Source organism: Solanum stenotomum, chromosome 5 (genome assembly GCF_019186545.1).
Source record: "Solanum stenotomum isolate F172 chromosome 5, ASM1918654v1, whole genome shotgun sequence".
Lineage (NCBI taxonomy): Eukaryota > Viridiplantae > Streptophyta > Magnoliopsida > Solanales > Solanaceae > Solanum > Solanum stenotomum.
The window spans coordinates 1926778-1945162 of NC_064286.1; the positions used below are offsets into that span (position 1 = coordinate 1926778).

At 36.8% G+C, this 18385-nt stretch overlaps 4 protein-coding genes across 4 annotated transcripts; 1 reads left to right on the forward strand and 3 right to left on the reverse strand.

Annotated features, from left to right (window-relative positions):
* Positions 1-2793: 2793 nt before the first annotated feature.
* LOC125865402 (extensin-like) lies at positions 2794-3819 on the reverse strand. Its single transcript, XM_049545596.1, has one exon. The coding sequence runs from the start codon at positions 3817-3819 to the stop codon at positions 2794-2796; it is 1026 nt and encodes a 341-aa protein (XP_049401553.1).
* A 1634-nt stretch (positions 3820-5453) lies between these two features.
* On the forward strand, positions 5454-7614 carry LOC125865403 (uncharacterized). Its single transcript, XM_049545597.1, has 2 exons — positions 5454-6664; positions 7025-7614. Exons 1-2 carry the CDS (start codon positions 5488-5490, stop codon positions 7612-7614), a joined length of 1767 nt encoding a protein of 588 aa, XP_049401554.1. The 5' UTR covers positions 5454-5487.
* A 419-nt stretch (positions 7615-8033) lies between these two features.
* Positions 8034-11232, reverse strand: LOC125864279 (septin and tuftelin-interacting protein 1 homolog 1). The gene has a single exon (XM_049544191.1). It carries the CDS (start codon positions 11127-11129, stop codon positions 8529-8531), a length of 2601 nt encoding a protein of 866 aa, XP_049400148.1. The 5' UTR covers positions 11130-11232; the 3' UTR covers positions 8034-8528.
* Positions 11233-12174: 942 nt separating this feature from the next.
* LOC125864285 (DEK domain-containing chromatin-associated protein 4-like) lies at positions 12175-18310 on the reverse strand. Its single transcript, XM_049544196.1, has 12 exons — positions 18195-18310; positions 17204-17818; positions 17060-17093; positions 15977-16056; positions 15286-15345; positions 14918-15028; positions 14722-14802; positions 14565-14630; positions 13537-13873; positions 13230-13342; positions 12806-12836; positions 12175-12658 (listed from the first exon to the last, which is right to left on the reverse strand). The coding sequence occupies exons 2-12, from the start codon at positions 17756-17758 to the stop codon at positions 12501-12503; spliced, it is 1626 nt and encodes a 541-aa protein (XP_049400153.1). The 5' UTR covers positions 17759-17818; positions 18195-18310; the 3' UTR covers positions 12175-12500.
* Positions 18311-18385: the final 75 nt, after the last annotated feature.

An 18385-nucleotide genomic window follows, 5' to 3' on the forward strand; every position in this document is an offset into this window, starting at 1 on the left:
TATTATTTTATCATATGTTTGATTTGAGGTATCTAAAATAAGTTATCTCATATATATGATGGATAGCTTAACTTATTTCGAAATAGTTTGTTCCCAGCCAAACGGCCCCTACGTAAATTAGGTTTTAATTTACAGAGTGGCCGTTAAAGGGGGGTATTGCTGTCTGATTCTTGTTTTCTTTTTTTGGTTATATTTTGGTCCATTTCTGAAATTCGTGCTTCTTTTTTTAAAATTAATTAACTGCAAACGAACTTTCGCAAATAGCCACGATAATAAATTTAGTTATGCTCCATAACTATAGTTTACATATTTACAAGTTCTAGCTACATGTTAAGTTGTCTCATTTGTATAATTTGCGGGTACATTTATATAATTCAGTTATTTTTGTATAAATTCGAAATAACGAATATATACAATTACAAACATCAAAAGTGTAAACAGTTATACAAATTTTAAATTATACAAAAGTTATATAAATTATGTTATACAAATACCGAATTATACAAACGTGTGAATTATACAAAACTAAAATGCAGAGTCATATAATTATAGCTAAAATTAAATCCCAAATTGTAATTAAAGTAAGCTATAGCTATATTAAGTAATTAACTAATATACATATTTGCTTATACGTGTAATTTTCCCTTAAAAGATAAGTAAGAAGGGTGAATTTATAATATAAGAAAAATACGAGGGCCATTAAATGAATTCATGAATATTAAAAACATATTATTGAATGACTAATATGGCCCCACCAAATCCAGCTGAAATGTGGTGGCAATATAAAATCCACGTGTACATGACAGCACAACCACTGACGTGTCCACCGACAGACTCCATAAGCTTCTACAATTTTTTTTAAATTTTTTTTACTTTTTAATAAAATTATTCAATACAAATTTAAATTTAATTACTTCAATCTAACATATCTCTAATATTAAACAATAGCTAACGATAAATACATTCATTATTTCTTGCTTTCTATTCACAAAAATCTCTTCAATTACGAGTGTAATTTTATTTTTCTTATCATTTTTTTTTTCAATTCTCTGATGAAAATCGAAATATTATTATGTTGAAAGAAAAATAATATGTGAAGTTTTCAAATTGGAAATTGTTTGTGCTATGTCCTGACATAAAATGACTACCTAATTTAAAAGAATAATCGACTATGATTGAAGACTTTTTGGTATATATTTGCCATTGAACAACTCATAATTAGTTGTGTGCTTAATGTCACACTAAGAAATACCTACGAAATATGTGTCATAATGAAATCCTTGTACGATTCATATTAATGAGCTAATACAAACATGTTTCAAACATGTATAACTTCTCTATCTCCACGAAGTAGAGCTAGAGATTGCATATATTCTATCATCTCCGACCTCACTTACGTAATTATTGGGTATTTGTTGTTGTTATTTGAAGTTCCGACTGATTTAGATTTGAGTTATGTAAGATATAAATTTAAAGGTGAAATGCTTTTGGGGAGCATTTTTTTATATTCAAAACTTGAATCTGAACCATTAACTTAAGAATGAAGAAATTATATCCATCTAACCACATTTTATGATGAGAGAGTTAAACTTATATTTACAAAATCGTCTAAATAAGGATTATCAATTTTATTCTTTTAACTTTAAAATGCTCTTTTTTAGACTTCAATTACAATTTTGTTTTTAAAACTTCCCAAACCAAGTGTGTCATAATATGAAAATTCCTTGTACGACTCATATAGTAATGAGCTAATTCAAACACATATACGTATGATACATGATTGATTTAGCTCATTACTATGAGTCGAACAAGGAAGTTTCATGCATGCATCATTTCTTTTGTTTTATACAAATTCAATATTGGATATTCATCCTGTTATTTTAATTAACTCAAATTTATATCGTATAAGGTTAATTTAAGGGTAAAACAGTCTTAGCTAGGATTTCTGCATACTCAAGAGTCTAAACGTGTGATTAAGGATAGAGAAATTCTATTCATCTCACCACAATTCTTAATGATTTTAACCAGCGAGTTCAATCTATAAATACACCATGGTCTAAAAAAATTTTAGATTATCAATTTTATCTTTTAACTTTCAAATACATTTTTTTTTACTTTGATTACAAATTTGTTTTTAAAACTTGGTCAACTTCAATTAGTAAGAAATTCAAAAAGCAAGTTTTATAGACTTTGATCATTACGATGTAAAAGAGTTTTTGAGGCCCAAATTCAGTCTTATCATAAATAGTTTTTTACACTTTTAAGCTACTACTATTTCTTCTTTCTCATATCTCCTATCTTATCCATTGAACGATAAATATCGTGACATGTTTAAAATACAATTATCGTTATAATATTTTTTGATTTTTAGCATCAATGCACCAGCCAATGTTATTACCTATTTGTGTACTAACTAAAGAAATTAAAGAATTATTTTAGATCACAAATTCAAATCCAAGGTACTAAAGTTTGTGTTAGCTTGTCAGAATGAATTCCACCTTTGACACATCTTAGTTCTAGCTTTTGTGTACATTAAGGTAAAGAACGTGCTAGTTAGGTTGAGTCTCATATCTCATCTATTGAACGGTAAGTATCAAGATATGTTCAATATAGTAACGTAATAATATTATTTGAATCTTCTTACGTGAAATTCATATCTCCGCTACACACGTATTAAAGGGAGATTTGTACATTTTTCACTTATATACCAAAAATAAAAATATATTATAAAGAAGAATATTACAAAGGGGAAAAAATTCTACATATACAAAAAAATTGGACCTTTACTGAATTTCAAATTAACAAAACAGCCCAAATAGAAAGCCCACTTAGAAAAATTGGCACCTCAAATTTTGAAGTTCCCGCGAAAGTATCAGTCACAACGCTTCGTGAACTCTCCGGCGAAAAATTGACCGGTGCCGGAATCGGAGAGCTACTGCTTGTAGGCAACATCTCCGGTGCCTCTGACGGAGTTATTGAAGTTGAAGGAATGATTGAGGATATTGATGGAGTCACAGCCCTTGTCGGAATATTTGTTGGTGAAGCTACTGGAGGGGAGAATACAGGCGCACCTACTGGATTTTCAACCACAGTGGACGATGGAGAGAGTTCCGGGGAAGAGGTTGTCGCCGGAGAGTACGCCGGTGAAACGGACGGTCTCGGTTTAGGATACTTCGGCACTGGTGATGATAAAGGAGTGATCACCGGAGTTTGAAATTTTGGACGAGGAGTAATTGCAGATGGAACCGGAGCAGCCACAGTGGATGACGGCGTTGTCGCAGGAGAATTTATCGGCGTAAACGCCGGTACGATTGACGATGCTTTGGGAGATGTTGCAGGAGTGATCACCGGAGTTTTAAATCCCGGCAGAGGAGTCATTGCCGATGGTTCCGGAGCAGCCACATTGGATGGCGGCATTGGCGCAGGAGAATTTATCGGCGAGATAGACGGGGTAGACGCCGGCAACATTGATGACGCTTTAGGGGATATTGTAGGAGTGTTCACCGGCGTTTCAGGAGTAGCCTTAGATGGTACCGGAGCACTGTCATTGGACGATGGAGGCCTAGCCGGCGAAATTGAAGTCGTCGGCGGAGTTCTCGACGGAGATTGAACCGGCGAAGCAAACGGACTACTTTCAGGAGACATTGCAATTGCCGGAGAAGTTTCCGGAGTGGTCGGAGACTTGTCAGGCGATGTATAAGGACTCGCCGGAGCAAAGACCGGAGAAAAAACAGGGGGATCCAATTTCGCCGGCGGTGCTGCTCCATCGGAGTTTATCACATGAAGCAACAATAAAGCAATGGTAAATGCTCTGTACATTTTTGTAGTTTAACAAAGCGCTATCACGGAGAATATCCCGGTGGGCGGAAAATAAACAGAGGGAATAATTGATATCACAGGGAATATTCCGGTCACCGGGAAATTAAACAGAATGGATAATCGCTAATGTTAATCAAATTTAATTTCTTATAATTAATATAGTAATGTGAAAACTTAACGTTGCAATTTTGTGGGGGAAAGAAAATCAAATACTAAACGTTGCAACGTTTAGTTTTAGAAAAACATTTAAACAAAATAAAATTATATATTTGAACCCCAAAAAAAAAACGGTTTTAGAGCTGCATTTGGGATTAAAAAAAAAAAACTCCAAATGCAAAAATTTACTTGTTGAATTTTTCAAATTTGTTGATGAAGATTGAATTTGATTTCTCCATTTGTATTTTGTTTTCTCTACTCCTATTGTTAGTAGATTTTTAACTTTAAAATAAAGAATGTTTTGCTATAAAATATTTAACTTATATAATGATTTAACTTTTTTATATGAATCTGAGTTTATAATTTAAGGTAGATATTTTATCTAGTATTTGTAAGAGAAAAGTAGATGTGCAATTTGAAATGTATTTCTCCACGGCAAAGAAGAGTTTTCTTCGTGTTTATTAGTCTGATTGATTAGTGAATGATATTCATTTTCTTTATAGGATTGATAATTTTTAACTCGCGAAATATAATTTACAACTATCTCAGATTTTTGTGTGTATTACTTCATGATTTTTCTGATATATGATAGATAGACTTCGTTTGATCTCAATTTTTTTTTAGTCTATTCGAAACGATACAATGAACAATACTCATTGTTCTCAAGGACCATATCATTTTTTTTGGCAATTTCAGGTCACGAAACATAAAGTTAGAATTATTTCACCTTTTCGTATGTATTAATTCATGATTTTTTTTTTGAAATATGACTATGATACTCTAATTCTCTATAGGATCGAGTCACTTGTTTAGGAGTTAAGGGATCATGAAACATGAATCTCCGATTATCTAAGTTTTCATGTGTATTATTTCATAAAATTTTCAGAATATATCAGATCGACTCAGTTTGACCCTAAATTCTATGGATCCATTAGACATGATCTAGAGAGCGGTATTCATTGCCTCTGTAGGACTGACGTCAACTTTTCTTTAGACTTTTAAGGTCACAAAATTGTAATTCATGATTATCTACGTTTTGGGAGTGTATTAGTACATGAATTTTCATGTGTATTAGTCCAATTTTTCTTATTCTTTAATATATAACTTTTTAACATGGTAAACATAATTTTTTCACGTCTAGTCTTTTCTTCGCAAAATATCTCTCTCTATATATACCCACCATGTTCAAATACTACACCAATAAATGTAACCTCTCTGTCTCTACCATAAACCATTCCTAAACCAGAAGTATAACAGAATATGCAGAATCTTGAAGAGTAATACATACAGTTGGAACCGAAATTCGTTTTCACAGTTTGTGTCTGTGTGTACTGTTAGTGTTCATCAATGGAAGATCAATTAGTTCTCTCAATTTCTGAAGTTTTCTTTTGATTAGGGTGTGTTTTGGTGTTCTTTTTTTGAAGCATTTCATATTGCTATCGTCAAAATCAAGTTTCTGGGGTTGTAACAAATAGTCAAGAACTTAACCCCAACTTCTTTCTTGAAGAAGCCATGGAAGAAAATGAAGGTGGGGGGTTGGGGGATGGCCATGGGAATGAAGCTATTCCAGCTGTTGCGGATGATGGGTTTCTTGTTGAAATAGAAGAAGAAGAAGAAGATGATGATGATGATTGTGGGGATCTTTATAACAATATCAATGTTGGAGAGAATTTTCTTCAGTCAGTTCGGAAGAATGAGGAGGAAGAGAAGGCGGTTGAGCTGCGTCAGGAGACTGGCAATGCTGCTGTGACGGCTGCAATTGTAGCGTCTAGGATTTCGAGTGGAGTTGATGGGTCTAGGGATATGGCAGTTAGGGGGAATGAAATGAGAGATAGAGATTTGGCACCGGCAGCAAGATTAGAGACTTCTGTTGCTGGTGGGATAAAGATTGAGTGTAGTGATCCGTCGGGTAAGATGGAAGATTTAGCGAAGAATGCTAGCAGTAATATTGTGAATCGAGAGATAATTCAAAGGCCTACTGCTGCTAGTGCTAATGTTTTAGGAAATGCTAGGAATGTTGGGAATTCAGGGAACGGTAATATGGTTAGACGAGGAATGGTTAGTGGGAATGCAATGGGTAGTATGGGCAGTTCCAGGGCCTTAGGTGGAGGAGACGGTAGTGGAGGGACGATTTTATTTGTTGGTAATCTGCATTGGTGGACAACAGATGCTCAAGTGGAGTTAGAGTTAAGCAGATATGGAACTGTGGAGGATGTTAAGTTTTTTGATGAAATAGCTTCTGGGAAGTCAAATGGATATTGTCGGGCTGAGTTTTCTGAACCTGCAGCTGCCATGGCATGTAGGGAAGGGATGGATGGACATTATTTCAATGGGCGGGCCTGTGTGGTCAGATTTGCTTCACCATCTTCGCTAAAGAGCTTGGAAGAGGGACGGATGAATCGAATTAATCTGTACTATAGTCTAAGTCAGACTGCTTCAGTGAATCGAATTAATCGGTACAATGCTACTGTTGGTAATTTTCAAGATGGTGGGGATTTGGGCAGAGCAGGTCCTCAGATGATGGGGGATAGGGGTCCACTTGGTCCTAAGAGAAATAGAGTTGATGGCGTTGTAGGAAGAGAGGTTATGGGGAATGCTGGAGGTGGACTCGGACAAGGTATAGGTGCTGCATCTTCATCGAATCATCCTCAAACAATGATGGGTCAAGGATTTCATCCTGGTTTTGGAGGCCCTATGGGGAATGCTGGAGGTGGACTCAGACAAGGTATAGGTGCTGCATCTTCATCGAATCATCCTCAAATAATGATGGGTCAAGGATTTCATCCTGGTTTTGGAGGGCCTATGGGGAATGCTGGAGGTGGACTCAGACAAGGTATAGGTGCTGCATCTTCATCAAATCATCCTCAAACAATGATGGGTCAAGGATTTCATCCTGGTTTCGGAGCGCCTATGGGGAATGCTGGAGGTGGACTCAGACAAGGTATAGGTGCTGCGTCTGGAGGTGGACTCAGACAAGGTATAGGTGCTGCGTCTTCATTGATTCATCCTCAAACAATGATGGGTCAAGGCTTTTATTCTGCTTTCAGAGGGCCTATGGGGAGAATAGGTGGTTATGGAGGATTCTCTGGTGGTCTAACTCTACCTTTTTCAGGTAGGTTGACTCCATTTCCACCTGCACATTTTAGGAGAGGAATGCCCATGAATAGTATAGGAATGATGCCTCGTGCTGGTATGGAGGGACCTAATATGGGCAGATGGACTGGAGATGAGCATGGCTACAGGGCAGGAGAGTCAAGTAATGTGGCAGAATCTGATTATCAGTATGGAGAAGAAAGCCGTGATAGGGGCACTTGGCCTAGTAACAGAGAAAATGATAGGCCTGATTCTTCAGACAGAAGATATATAGACGACAGAGAACCTTCAGGGCGTGATGATGATTGGCAAGAAAGGAGACGCCAAGATGATAGAGATGTTGAAAGCTCTAGAGGCCGTGACCATGACCCTGTGAGGCATCAAGATAGGGAACACAAGCGTGGTCATCATAGGGATGATAATGCTGATCGTCATAGGCACAGGGACCGAAAGAAAGAACATGATGATGAACAGGACAGAGGAAGATCATCAAGTACACAGGCCAAATCACAGTCCAAATCAAAGGGGAAGGCCCCCATGATCTGACTACAGATTGATCTGCTGACCTATTACATACATTCTTGGATAGTATAGAATTACATAGACTAGGAAAGCTATATCAACTGAGGAATTGCCATGTCCATTGAATATTTTCTCGCGTAATTGCTGTTTTTCTTTCAGTGTTCCCGTTGAAAGGAGCATTTCCACTAATCACTAATATGATGTAAAAGTTCATGATTTCACTCTTCATTAATGCTTTTGGTAGAATAGGTTCTATCAATCCTGTCTTAGAACCATTACCATCTTGTTATCTTTTCTGAATAGTTTTCGGTGTGTCTCTACTGCTACAGTAGATGTCATCTTCTTTCAAAGTTTTACGTCCATCTATACTGGTTACTAGTAAAGAGCTAAAGCATAAAACAATACTTGTAGAACTTACACATGTCTTTTATATGATCATATATTGCATATTATTGTCTATAGTCTACTTTCTTAGGAGACTAAGTAATTTGGAGTTCTGAGAACAAGGCAATTCCTTTGCATTCATCCACAAAATATAACAGATTAGAGTCCTAATCTAGAAGGTCAATCATAACAAATCTATGAAACAGTTGCAAAGTTTATGGAACATTTAATACTCTTATAAAGAAAATCACAAACAATTACAATACAACGTCTACGCAAAACTTTTGAAGGACTGCTATCTGAGCTAGAAAGATTGGCACTCACATCTCCCTCATTTCTAGTGATTTTGCCTGGATGCCGAAGTAGGATGATGAGAACTTACAAGTTTAATAAGGTCATTAAAGAGCAGATAAAATGCCACTAGTGAAAAAACGTGTTTAATCTTCTCATGACTTACTATGGCATACTAAGAGATCCACTGCAGAAATATCCATGAAGACATCTATCAGAGGCTGGAGTTGCTTACATACATAACATTTAAGAACTTAAGACATCTATCGACGCTTTGACCCAGATCGATTATGCAGGTCCAACAGCTGCTCAAGTGACACAAAAGACCACCTGTCCTCAACTTGCGCAAATACCTTCTGATTGAGAGAATCTATAATAATACTGATGTTACCAAAACCATATATCTGATGACCATCTTGCATCCTGCCAGGCTTAGGCTTGAACAGCAAGCCATTCTCTTGAGCATGAACTTCAATAACTTCTTTCATGCTCATGTCAACCGCACCATCCATTTGGATACCACTGTTCGAGCCCACAGAAGGGCGGGATTGAGCTTGTACTGCTGCTTTTTTCTGAGTCTCAAATTGCCTTTGTTCAAGAACCCTAAGATAACTTATGTTCTCCCTTAAACCAGGCTGAACGACCTCCAAGCCTTCAACAGCCTGGTTCATCATGTCTAGAGCAAGATTTAGACGATAGCGAATGTGTTCATTTGCCTGAAGTTCAGGTGGAATAAGTTCCTTCCAACCCAAATACCATTTTGTGACTTCTTCAAAGTTCGGGTTTGAGCATAACCAGTGGTACAAAACTTCTTGCCACTTGTTGAAGAATATATCCAGTATTGGAAGCATGTGATGGATGGGAATAGCAGTAGCCCAAGTATGGACCCAATAGAACTGATCAAGGTTCTGATTTGCTGGATTTATTTGGAATTCATGCATCACTGCTAACAACTTTGGAACAATAAATCGGACCATTAGTTTTTCCCAGTTAATTGCATCAAAAACAGTCTTCCACGGAGACAGTATGTAGTATGCAGACATATCACTTGGGTGCCAAGCATGCAGTACACTTTCCAATCTGCTACGTATAGTGTGGTAGCAACTTTCCAATCTTTGACCCAATAAGGGCAACCATGGATGAACCCAGGAATGTATTGGAACTGTTTCTCGACGTGGATCCCAGGAGTTCACAGCAGCTGATAACTTGGGCAAAATAATGTTTTCCAGTATTGACTGAAGAACTGAAGAAGGCAATAGCTTCTCCCAAGAATCCAAAAAACGAAGCATTGGTTCAGGGTCCCTAGCCTGCCAAGTATTGGTGCCAGATATTCTAACAGCAGGGAACACAACTTCCATAAATAGTTGAGTATAAGGAGATGCAGCATCAGAGATAGCAAAAATGTCATTACCTTGCAAAAGATCCTTCCACAGTGAAACCACCTCCAATCCATGTGTTGGAGTTTGAAGTGGATCCCATCCCTGAAAAATTCGAATGAACAATGGCAGAGCGTATGAGCACGCTATGCTTGACAAGTTGCAGAGTGTGTATTCCTCAACATACTGCTGCTGTAAGTCTGCAAATGCTTTTGCAAGGGAGTCTAGGGTCAGGGTACCAGATGTGCTCTCTTCCCCTATCCGGTCCAATACACCTACAATCTCTTCCATATTATCAAACTGCCTTTTTTGACGAGCTGCCTCAGCTTGAAGCTTCTCCTTCTCCTTTTGCAAAGCAACAACTGTCTCCATCTCATTTCTCAAATCACTATCAATCTTTTGTATGTCAAGTTCTGCCAAGTCCACAATCAACCTGATATTATGCTGAAGTTCGGGCATTGGAACATCTTTCTCCCTTGCTTTTTCTTCGGCGTTCAAGTTCTCCAGATTCGTCAAGACTCGAACTTGTGGACCTCTCATATCAAACACCTTCTGAACAGTTTCCAGGCCCTGCTCCTGCTTTTTAGCTAACAACTCTTCAGCTGTAACATAAACCTTCTTCACTTTTTTAGCTTGCTTTGACCAAAGCTTCTCTTTTGATCGACCTTCCACAGGTAGTATCGCAGGACGAGCAACAGTCTGCTTTCCATCTGATTCTTGAAGAGCTGGTGCACTACTAGTCTCCTTGTAGTCATTGAATCCCATTCCCATATTCTTAGGCCTCAGCTTCGCCTCAATCGGAGCCACAATTCCTTGCTCATTTTTACCCAACCCACCTCCCTTATAACCCATCTTCTCAAGCAACTTCAACCCTATCCCTTTGGTAAACTTCTCAAAGCCACCAACATCACCACCAGGTTCCCTTCTCCCTGATTCAGACGGCGAAGATTTCTTCGCCAACATAGATTTCTCCTTTTCCCTTTCCTTCTCACGTCTTAGTGCACCTTCTTTGATCTTCCTACCAAAAGCAGTGGGCAGAAAGTTTCCCCCATCAGCTTCAACCTCATCAGCATTATTATTATTATTCGAACTACTACTAGTACCAAATCCAAGGCCGCCAACAGATGCTGCCCCAAATCCCAATCCTAAACCTTTATTCTCTTCTTCTGGCATTAGCTGCTCCTCATTCTCCTCTTTGGAATTCTGATCAATTTCTTTGTTAGGCATAACAATTCCAGTTGATACAAAATTAACAGGTTTGGTTAGGTCAGGTTTCGATGAAAAACCTTTTTTTCGCTTCTTAGAGGATGATCCTTCGTAGTCAGAATCACTATCGCCAGAAGCAAAAACACCATAGAGCGTATCATCTTTGGTTTGAACTTGCTTTTTCTCTTTACGTTTCCGATAGTAGAATTCACCACCGATCCACTGTCCATCTTCAAAATCGTTCTCCATACCAAACCTCTCCATCTCCTGATAATCATCCATGCTGAACAACTTGATATAGAAAAGACGATAAGAAAATCTCCGATCACCAGTCACCGGATAATAAAGGAGAGTAAAAACGAGAAGATGAAATTAGGGTTATGATTACGGACTTCACTTTCCGTATTTTAAAATAGGGCCGAGTCCGACGGGTCGGGTTTTTATCGATTTGCTGCCCAAGTTTTAACCAAATTTGGTATAAATTAACTTTTCTTATAAAATCAGAGGTCTCGGGTTCGAGCCTTGGGTATGAAAAAAATCTTGTTAAAAGTGTCACCTTCGAATGGGCCCTGCAGAGCGCGATCCAAATTTAATCAGAGCTCCAATGTGGGCTCTGGACATCGGGTGTGAAATCAAAAAAAAAAAAAAGATAATAAATTGAAATTAAGAAAAGTAGAGATAGAAAGACACAAAGTAATAGTAGTAGAAACTTTCCTTTATTATTGTATGTTTTTTTACTTCTTGTTGTTGTTTCATATATATATATATATATATAGGTTAAAAAACTTGGCCACAAAGTTTTTTACTTGGACACAAAGTATATTGTGTGAACATCCATTTTATAATAACTTACAAATTCTAAATAAATTAGATTTCCTGAATTATTCGTCCAATATTTTTGTTTTTCTTAAATTTTTCTTAAATTCACATTGCAAGAATCATATCTTACAACCATATGTAACAACAGATAAATTGAAGTCGGCTATATTAATACTCACTTCTTCATTTAAGAACAAGACTTGACATGTAATTTCAGAAATCTAATCCAGAGACAAGAGTAGTTAACATATATTCCTTTCTGCAGATGAAGGAATGTAAATCTACATCACTAGTATATTGAATAGAATCAAATGACTCATTGGCTTACAAATTCTACTACAGGATTCATATACCCGACCCCAACTTAATTCGGATTGAGGCACAGTAGTTGTACAATGGCTAAGATAGTCTCAAATGAGTGTTACTTACAACACTAGCATTTAGGGATCATTTTATAGAGCGTATAAGAAGAATATTGAATAAAGTGTATTAGTAATGTTGTGATTATTTATGTTGGCTTTGTTTTTTTATCAATTGTTAGGAATAATACATGTATTAGTTATACATAGGTTGAAAGCACAACGACCCCTTTATAGTACATGAAAAGATCAGTGCTTCCAAGAGGAAAAAAGACTACAAATGCTGTTTACACAGTAAGCTGAAATCCAGCATTAAAAACCAGACATTTCTAGTTCCATGACTTACTAGCCATTGAGTTGAACAACAAGGTGAAACACTATCAATAAACTACACCCGTTCGAGATCATTATGGAACAGTATTCAGACATTAACAGAGACGATATAGGCTACCTTTCCTTGGTATGTTCTATGCTTTCAAGCCTCTACACCCTGGACAGAAGGCTGTTTTTCATCTTCAGCATTTTCTTCCTCGTCCTCTTCATCAGCCTCATCGACTAGCCTAGTGAGCTCATCCTGGATCATATTCTTCACAGATATCTTTCTGGGTGTAAGATCTGTATCATACCGCTTGGCTGGAAAAAAGACAAACTAATCAGTTGGATTCCAGAATTGTATTACCATGGCCTCGTAGAGGATGTAATATCAAGTTTTTAAACTTTTAACTTAGTCAAAACCGCGTACTACAAAGAACAGAAAAACCGTTTTTACAGGACACTTACCAAGTATTTGCAAAATGTCGGTAAAGGTGGCCTGCAGCATAAACAAATGATGTTAGCCACATAGGAAAATAAATTTTGGAATATCAATACCTATTGTGGGAACTATGATCACCAAAATGTGAAGGACGAAGAGCACCATCTTGAAATGGTCAAAGAAACATGTCCTCTGTTTTTTCACTTTCGAACCGGATAATGGTAGTGCCCTGGCCCAACTCGTATGCGGTTCGACTATTCCACTGGGTACCTACTACCTCTCACCATTGATATCGAGTCACTCTACCCACCAAAACTTAGGCAGATGGGAAAAACAACTTATTTTAAATTAGCATGGAACATCTAAACAGGGATTTGACAATCGAAATCTACTATTAAGGAGAGAAACAGAAGCGTGATAAAAGTACAGAACTCAAAGTTCATTCCTCACCGTGTTAAAGTCAACTTCTTTTAGAACTTCACAAATCGCACTTCTGAGTTCATCATCACTTGGCTTCAATTTATCTGCTTTCTTATGGCCCTTTCCATTCGGAACTTTTTTCCCTGCACAATCAGATAAGCTAATAAAGAAAGGATTTAAGCAAAAAAAAATATACAAAAACAAAGAAAACAATTTCAGATGGATACACAACACACATAACGAAGAAATTTATGAAGATATTCGTATACAAATCATTGATCATCTTGACGAGAATTTTTGAGAGTACACTCAAATGGGAGTAAACAATGATTCTCACCAGTGTTGTCTTTTGAACTAGGCTTCTTTGGTGTAGATGAATTTCCCTTAACTACTTCAGTAGTTTTCTTCTTTGAATGCACTTTTGGATTTGCATCATTGTTTTCATTTTTCTTTGAGCTTTTTGATGAATTTGAAGGTGTTTTCTTGGATTTAACTTCTCTGGCAGATTCCTTCTTTGATGATTTATTTGAACTTCGCTTATGCTTCTTCTTGTCCTTCTCGGATCCTTCTTCAGATTTACCGTCTTTCTCCTCACTTTTAGTTTGTTTTGACATCTCGTCATCTGATCTCTCCTGGTCATCTTTTGGTTCATGCGGTTTCTTCTTCTTGTGACTCTGCAGAACATACCAGACACAGAGATCATGATAGGAAAAGTTCCCACAAACACAATTACATGGTTGGTGAGTCTCCTTTTTTTCTTCTAGATTTTCTCTGGTTTCTGTTTAAAATTTGATTCCTTGAGCCAGGGGTCAATTGGAAACAACCTATGTACCTGCCAAGGTAGGAGGGGTAAGGTTTGTACACTCTACCCTCCCAGACCCCACTTGTGGGACTATACAGGGTATGTTGTTGTTGTCTATTTAAAATTTGAAAGAATGAAACAACCTCAAACGCAAAAAGCTAAATACACCATTTAAGGGTTCACAAAATCCCAATACCCAAACACTTCCCTTACTAGACAGTGAATAATGTCAGATAAATATGGCATGTGTCCTGGCATGAAAGATTTTGTACTCTCGTCCCCAGATCAGAACTCAGTGGAGCTTCAGAGAGAAAACCATTTAGATCAGCAGAATTACGTTCACAAAAGTGATTGACAACTTCAATACCAGTAAGCCGGATAACGTGATTTCACATCTCAAATCTCAAGGGTGTAAACCTAAGTACAGTAAATGGAAGGTTGTGTCTCAAATTTAGTAAGTTCAAACAGGTTAGAACAATTTCACTAGTCCATGGCTAAAACATTCAAAAGGTGTTGCCTTGCAATCAAGTCAACTTTCAAATGTTAATAAGAAAGAGTGATACCTTAGTTGAACCTTCCAAACTACCAATTGTTGATGAAGGACTTTTTTTCTTCTTTCCTTTACTTGACTGTTCAATGCACCAGGGGTGAATAAGCATGCTGTACAACTGGAAAAAGTCACAAATATTTCATTGCAATCAAAAAGGTCGTGCAACCAACCTGTTCCTTTTCAGCAAGTAACTCAGATGTCGTAGGATGAGGAGCATCTAAAAAATCCATCAACTGTGATTCTAAGTCTTCCTGAAACATAAAACATAGAATTAGTTGAGAATCTTTTAAGATAAGTCACGAACACACAGAAGAAATAACTAATGGCATATAAAGCTTAATATGATGGGGTAATATATGAACACACCTTTCTTGATGTATCCTCGTCAACAGGTATATCTAGTACATCACATAATTCCAACAGCTTCTCTTTGACACACTTGTCAAGCTTTTCTTTTACTTTCATCTTTTGTTTTTCCTGCAAAAAAAGTCAAGTAGTCTAAGGCTCTTAGCTCAAGAATTTTTGGATCATTATAAACGAAAATTACTCAAATTAGATTAAGAGCCCAACAATTAGACAATGAACAAGGTATATAGACAGCCTCGCATGAGAAAGCAATGGCCAATGAGAAATTTTATAGTCAAATCTTCTCTATCCCAACCTGCCATACCCACACCTGGCATAAACCAAAAAAGGAAGAGTTCACTTTCTTAAAAATGAGACTCATTGATTACCTCATTTTCATGCCACACAAGGCCGGAAAACTGTGAAATATTACTCTTGAATTGAGCTGCCTGCAAAGAAAAAGAACTATAAACACAAAGTATCAACAGAAAGAAAGTGAAGAAGAAATAGAGAGGAAATAGCATATTGTCTTTAAGCATTCTTGAAGATGTTTCTTAATTCCATGAGTCGGGACTTGGGGAGCAAGTGATCCAATACGAATACTGAAAACAAAACATTACATTAGAAATGCAAAGTTATATGACAAAACCAAATGAGCCATAAGAGTTAATTCCAACCAAAATTGGAAACTAGAAACATATGATTGTCTGAAATAGCACACATTTGAGAATATATAAAGATAATTACGGTCCAATACTTTTGGGTAATCTAATTTACAAAATAGTCAGTAAATATATAGATTTTTTATATAAATAAGTATAAATATAGATAGAGCTCAGGATTACATAAGTTGACCCTAAAATGGGATCATAGCTTCCTCCTTCATTCAAATACCTGTTGAGGTACTTACAGAAGAGAAATCAATAGCAACACCAAGACACCTTTCCTTTGTCAGGAAGTGGGAATTAAGAATGCAAGGCATATAAGCCAGCATGCCAACCAGAACATCACTGGTAAGCAGAAAACGGTACAATAAAGAGAAACCAATCAACAGCAGTAAGCTATAAATCAACATGTCACCTTTCCTCGTCGTCCAAAGAGAATATTGTGTAGCAATTTGAGAGTGTCATCAGTCTTCCTTTTGGATAATTTGTATGCCACTGATACATAATATTTTGAATCAACACATTATAGGAAAAACAATAGAAACACACAAAAGAAAATGGAAACTCACAGACTAGCAAAACCAACGCTAGATACAACAAAGAACTTGGGTAACAAAGTCTTGGGGACTAGGACCCCCCCAATTACCACATTCTCATACACGAGGGGACAAATGAAACTGTGATTCAAAGGAAAATATAATCAAGTGAGAGGGGTAACAAAGCCAAGATTAAATCAAATACCTATAGCTGTAGAATGCACACATGCAGAAAAGAAGGTATTATAACAAAAGTCACAAGTCAGATCAGGATTCATGCAGATCAGAGGGTACCACTAGATAAGTTGTATGGAGATACAACTTAAACGAGAACAAGATAAAAGCAATGTAGGTAGTGGTCTATCTTTCGTCACATTTTAACATATTGAACTACTATTTAACTCATTTTTCCCTTTTTCCTCCTCTATTTGATGGGAAACGAACCCCAACAAAAGCAAACATCTCACTGAGCCAAACTTGCAACACATAGCGCGCGTAAGATACTTCCTATACCAATTATATTTGGTCATAATCACAGGCATATCAATTTGAACAAATATAAATGGTATGCCTCAAATTTTTTCACTACTATTTGTTTTTTATGATCCAAGTGAAGCTCCATCTAATAAAACAATAGAAACTGGGAGAAGCAGCTCATATGAGTTTATATGTTTTTCGTTTTCTTGTAGTTTCTTACTGTACATCACAACCCACCATATTTTTCAGTCCCAGCAATCAACTTGGAGGACAGGTTGGTTCATGTTGGTTAACCCTGGTAAGTTAATAGTCATGTGCTAAATCAAGAACAAACAACTACAAAGTAAGATTGTACAGCGTGCATAAGAAAAAGCAAAGCAGAAGTAACATCTCCAACTGATATCTATCTTAAGATCTGTATCCTGTGGGATATGTGACCATTTCAAAGAATGCATGTTTAATCAGTGGACTAGTAAGTAATATACCATTCGGAATATCTTGCAGTGCAGTTCCACGACCCTGCAAACAAGATGGATCATAAAATTAATTTCATAAACAATCATAAATTTGCAGTCCGGACCCAAATCATAAAAGGATAAAGACAACAAAGTTGCACTGGTATCTTGGACCTTTTCAATATAGATTTCCTTGGTGAGTTCTCCTTCAATAGATGCAACCAGCCTTTCAACAGATTTGCGTTGGCGTACAGGGCGTACAATTGTTGGAGCCAGAGGTGTTTTAGGCTTCAGTTCCTTCTTGTCCTCCACTTTCCTTTTCCTCTTCCGATCTTTCTTCTGAGCCCTACTCTTAGATTTATCACTCTCCTTTGATCCTTTCTCAATGGCATGATATTCAGTGCTTTCTTTTTTCTCTTTCTGTACGTTGGCTACATCTTCAACCATCTCTTTGTCATTATCTGGTATTTCAGCAGTTTCTTCTTCCATCACTTCAAGCTTAGTTTCTTCCTTCTCTTCTCCTCCTTTGCTTTCTTTTACCTCTTCTTCGTCTATATCCATGTTCTCAATATCCCTTTCATCAGCCTCTTTGCTCTCTTCTTCTACTTCCTTTAACTCATCCTTTTCAGCATTCTTCTCTATAAAGGCTTCACTCTTATCTTCCGCTGCCACATAGTTGTCGGCAGATACCTCAGCCAATTCAGTGACACTAACCCCCTCCTCTCCCATAACTAAACTTCAACTCTAACAGGTCAAAACAAAACCCTTGAGCTCACAGCTGAAGATAATCTGCATATAACAATGTCAAGTCATGAGCTTGAAGAATCCAACATGCAAATAATGCACTCAACATGTTGTCATTACCTCCAACTTTGCACCAACAAATGAACCCCAAAAACAATCCTCACCATTAAAGAGCTTCATGAAAATCCTCTCTACATTATTCACTACGTTAAATTAGCCTTCAACTACCCCACCCCCACCCCATCCAAAAAAAAACAGCTGACACACAAAATTCATTATTAAAATCAATAAAGAACCCTAAACTGCAAAAAAAAATAATTTAAAAATCCAATCTTTTTACCATAATCAAACAACCCAACATCAAGAATGTAAATTTTCAGCTAAAAATTTGCATGTAATTAATAAAAATTTAAGTACTTACAGGGAACTTTGAGAGCTAAGTTTGCTGCGTTCTACTGCTACTCTCCCTCTCCTCACTGAAGTGAATCTATTCTTTCTTGTTTTCTCTCAAACAGCCACAGCATTTGCCATTTTATATTTATGTAGAATTTTTATTTATTTTTTGGCTTTGTTGTAAAAAAAAATTTAAAAATTTAAATTTATTTTATTCTA

Bases quoted from the DNA above. Each gene is read 5' to 3' on its own strand.
- LOC125865402 (XM_049545596.1), bottom strand. From the start codon at position 3,819: ATGTACAGAGCATTTACCATTGCTTTATTGTTGCTTCATGTGATAAAC.
- LOC125864285 (XM_049544196.1), bottom strand. From the start codon at position 17,758: ATGGGAGAGGAGGGGGTTAGTGTCACTGAATTGGCTGAGGTATCTGCC. The intron at 14,803-14,917 runs GTGTGTTCATAT...TTTATGTTTCAG, and splicing joins ACGAGGATACATCAAGAAAG to GAAGACTTAGAATCACAGTT. The intron at 12,659-12,805 runs GTAAGTGTCCTG...TCTTTTTTCCAG, and splicing joins CGACATTTTGCAAATACTTG to CCAAGCGGTATGATACAGAT.
- LOC125864279 (XM_049544191.1), bottom strand. From the start codon at position 11,129: ATGGATGATTATCAGGAGATGGAGAGGTTTGGTATGGAGAACGATTTT.
- LOC125865403 (XM_049545597.1), top strand. From the start codon at position 5,488: ATGGAAGAAAATGAAGGTGGGGGGTTGGGGGATGGCCATGGGAATGAA. The intron at 6,665-7,024 runs GCCCTATGGGGA...CTGCTTTCAGAG, and splicing joins ATTTCATCCTGGTTTTGGAG to GGCCTATGGGGAGAATAGGT.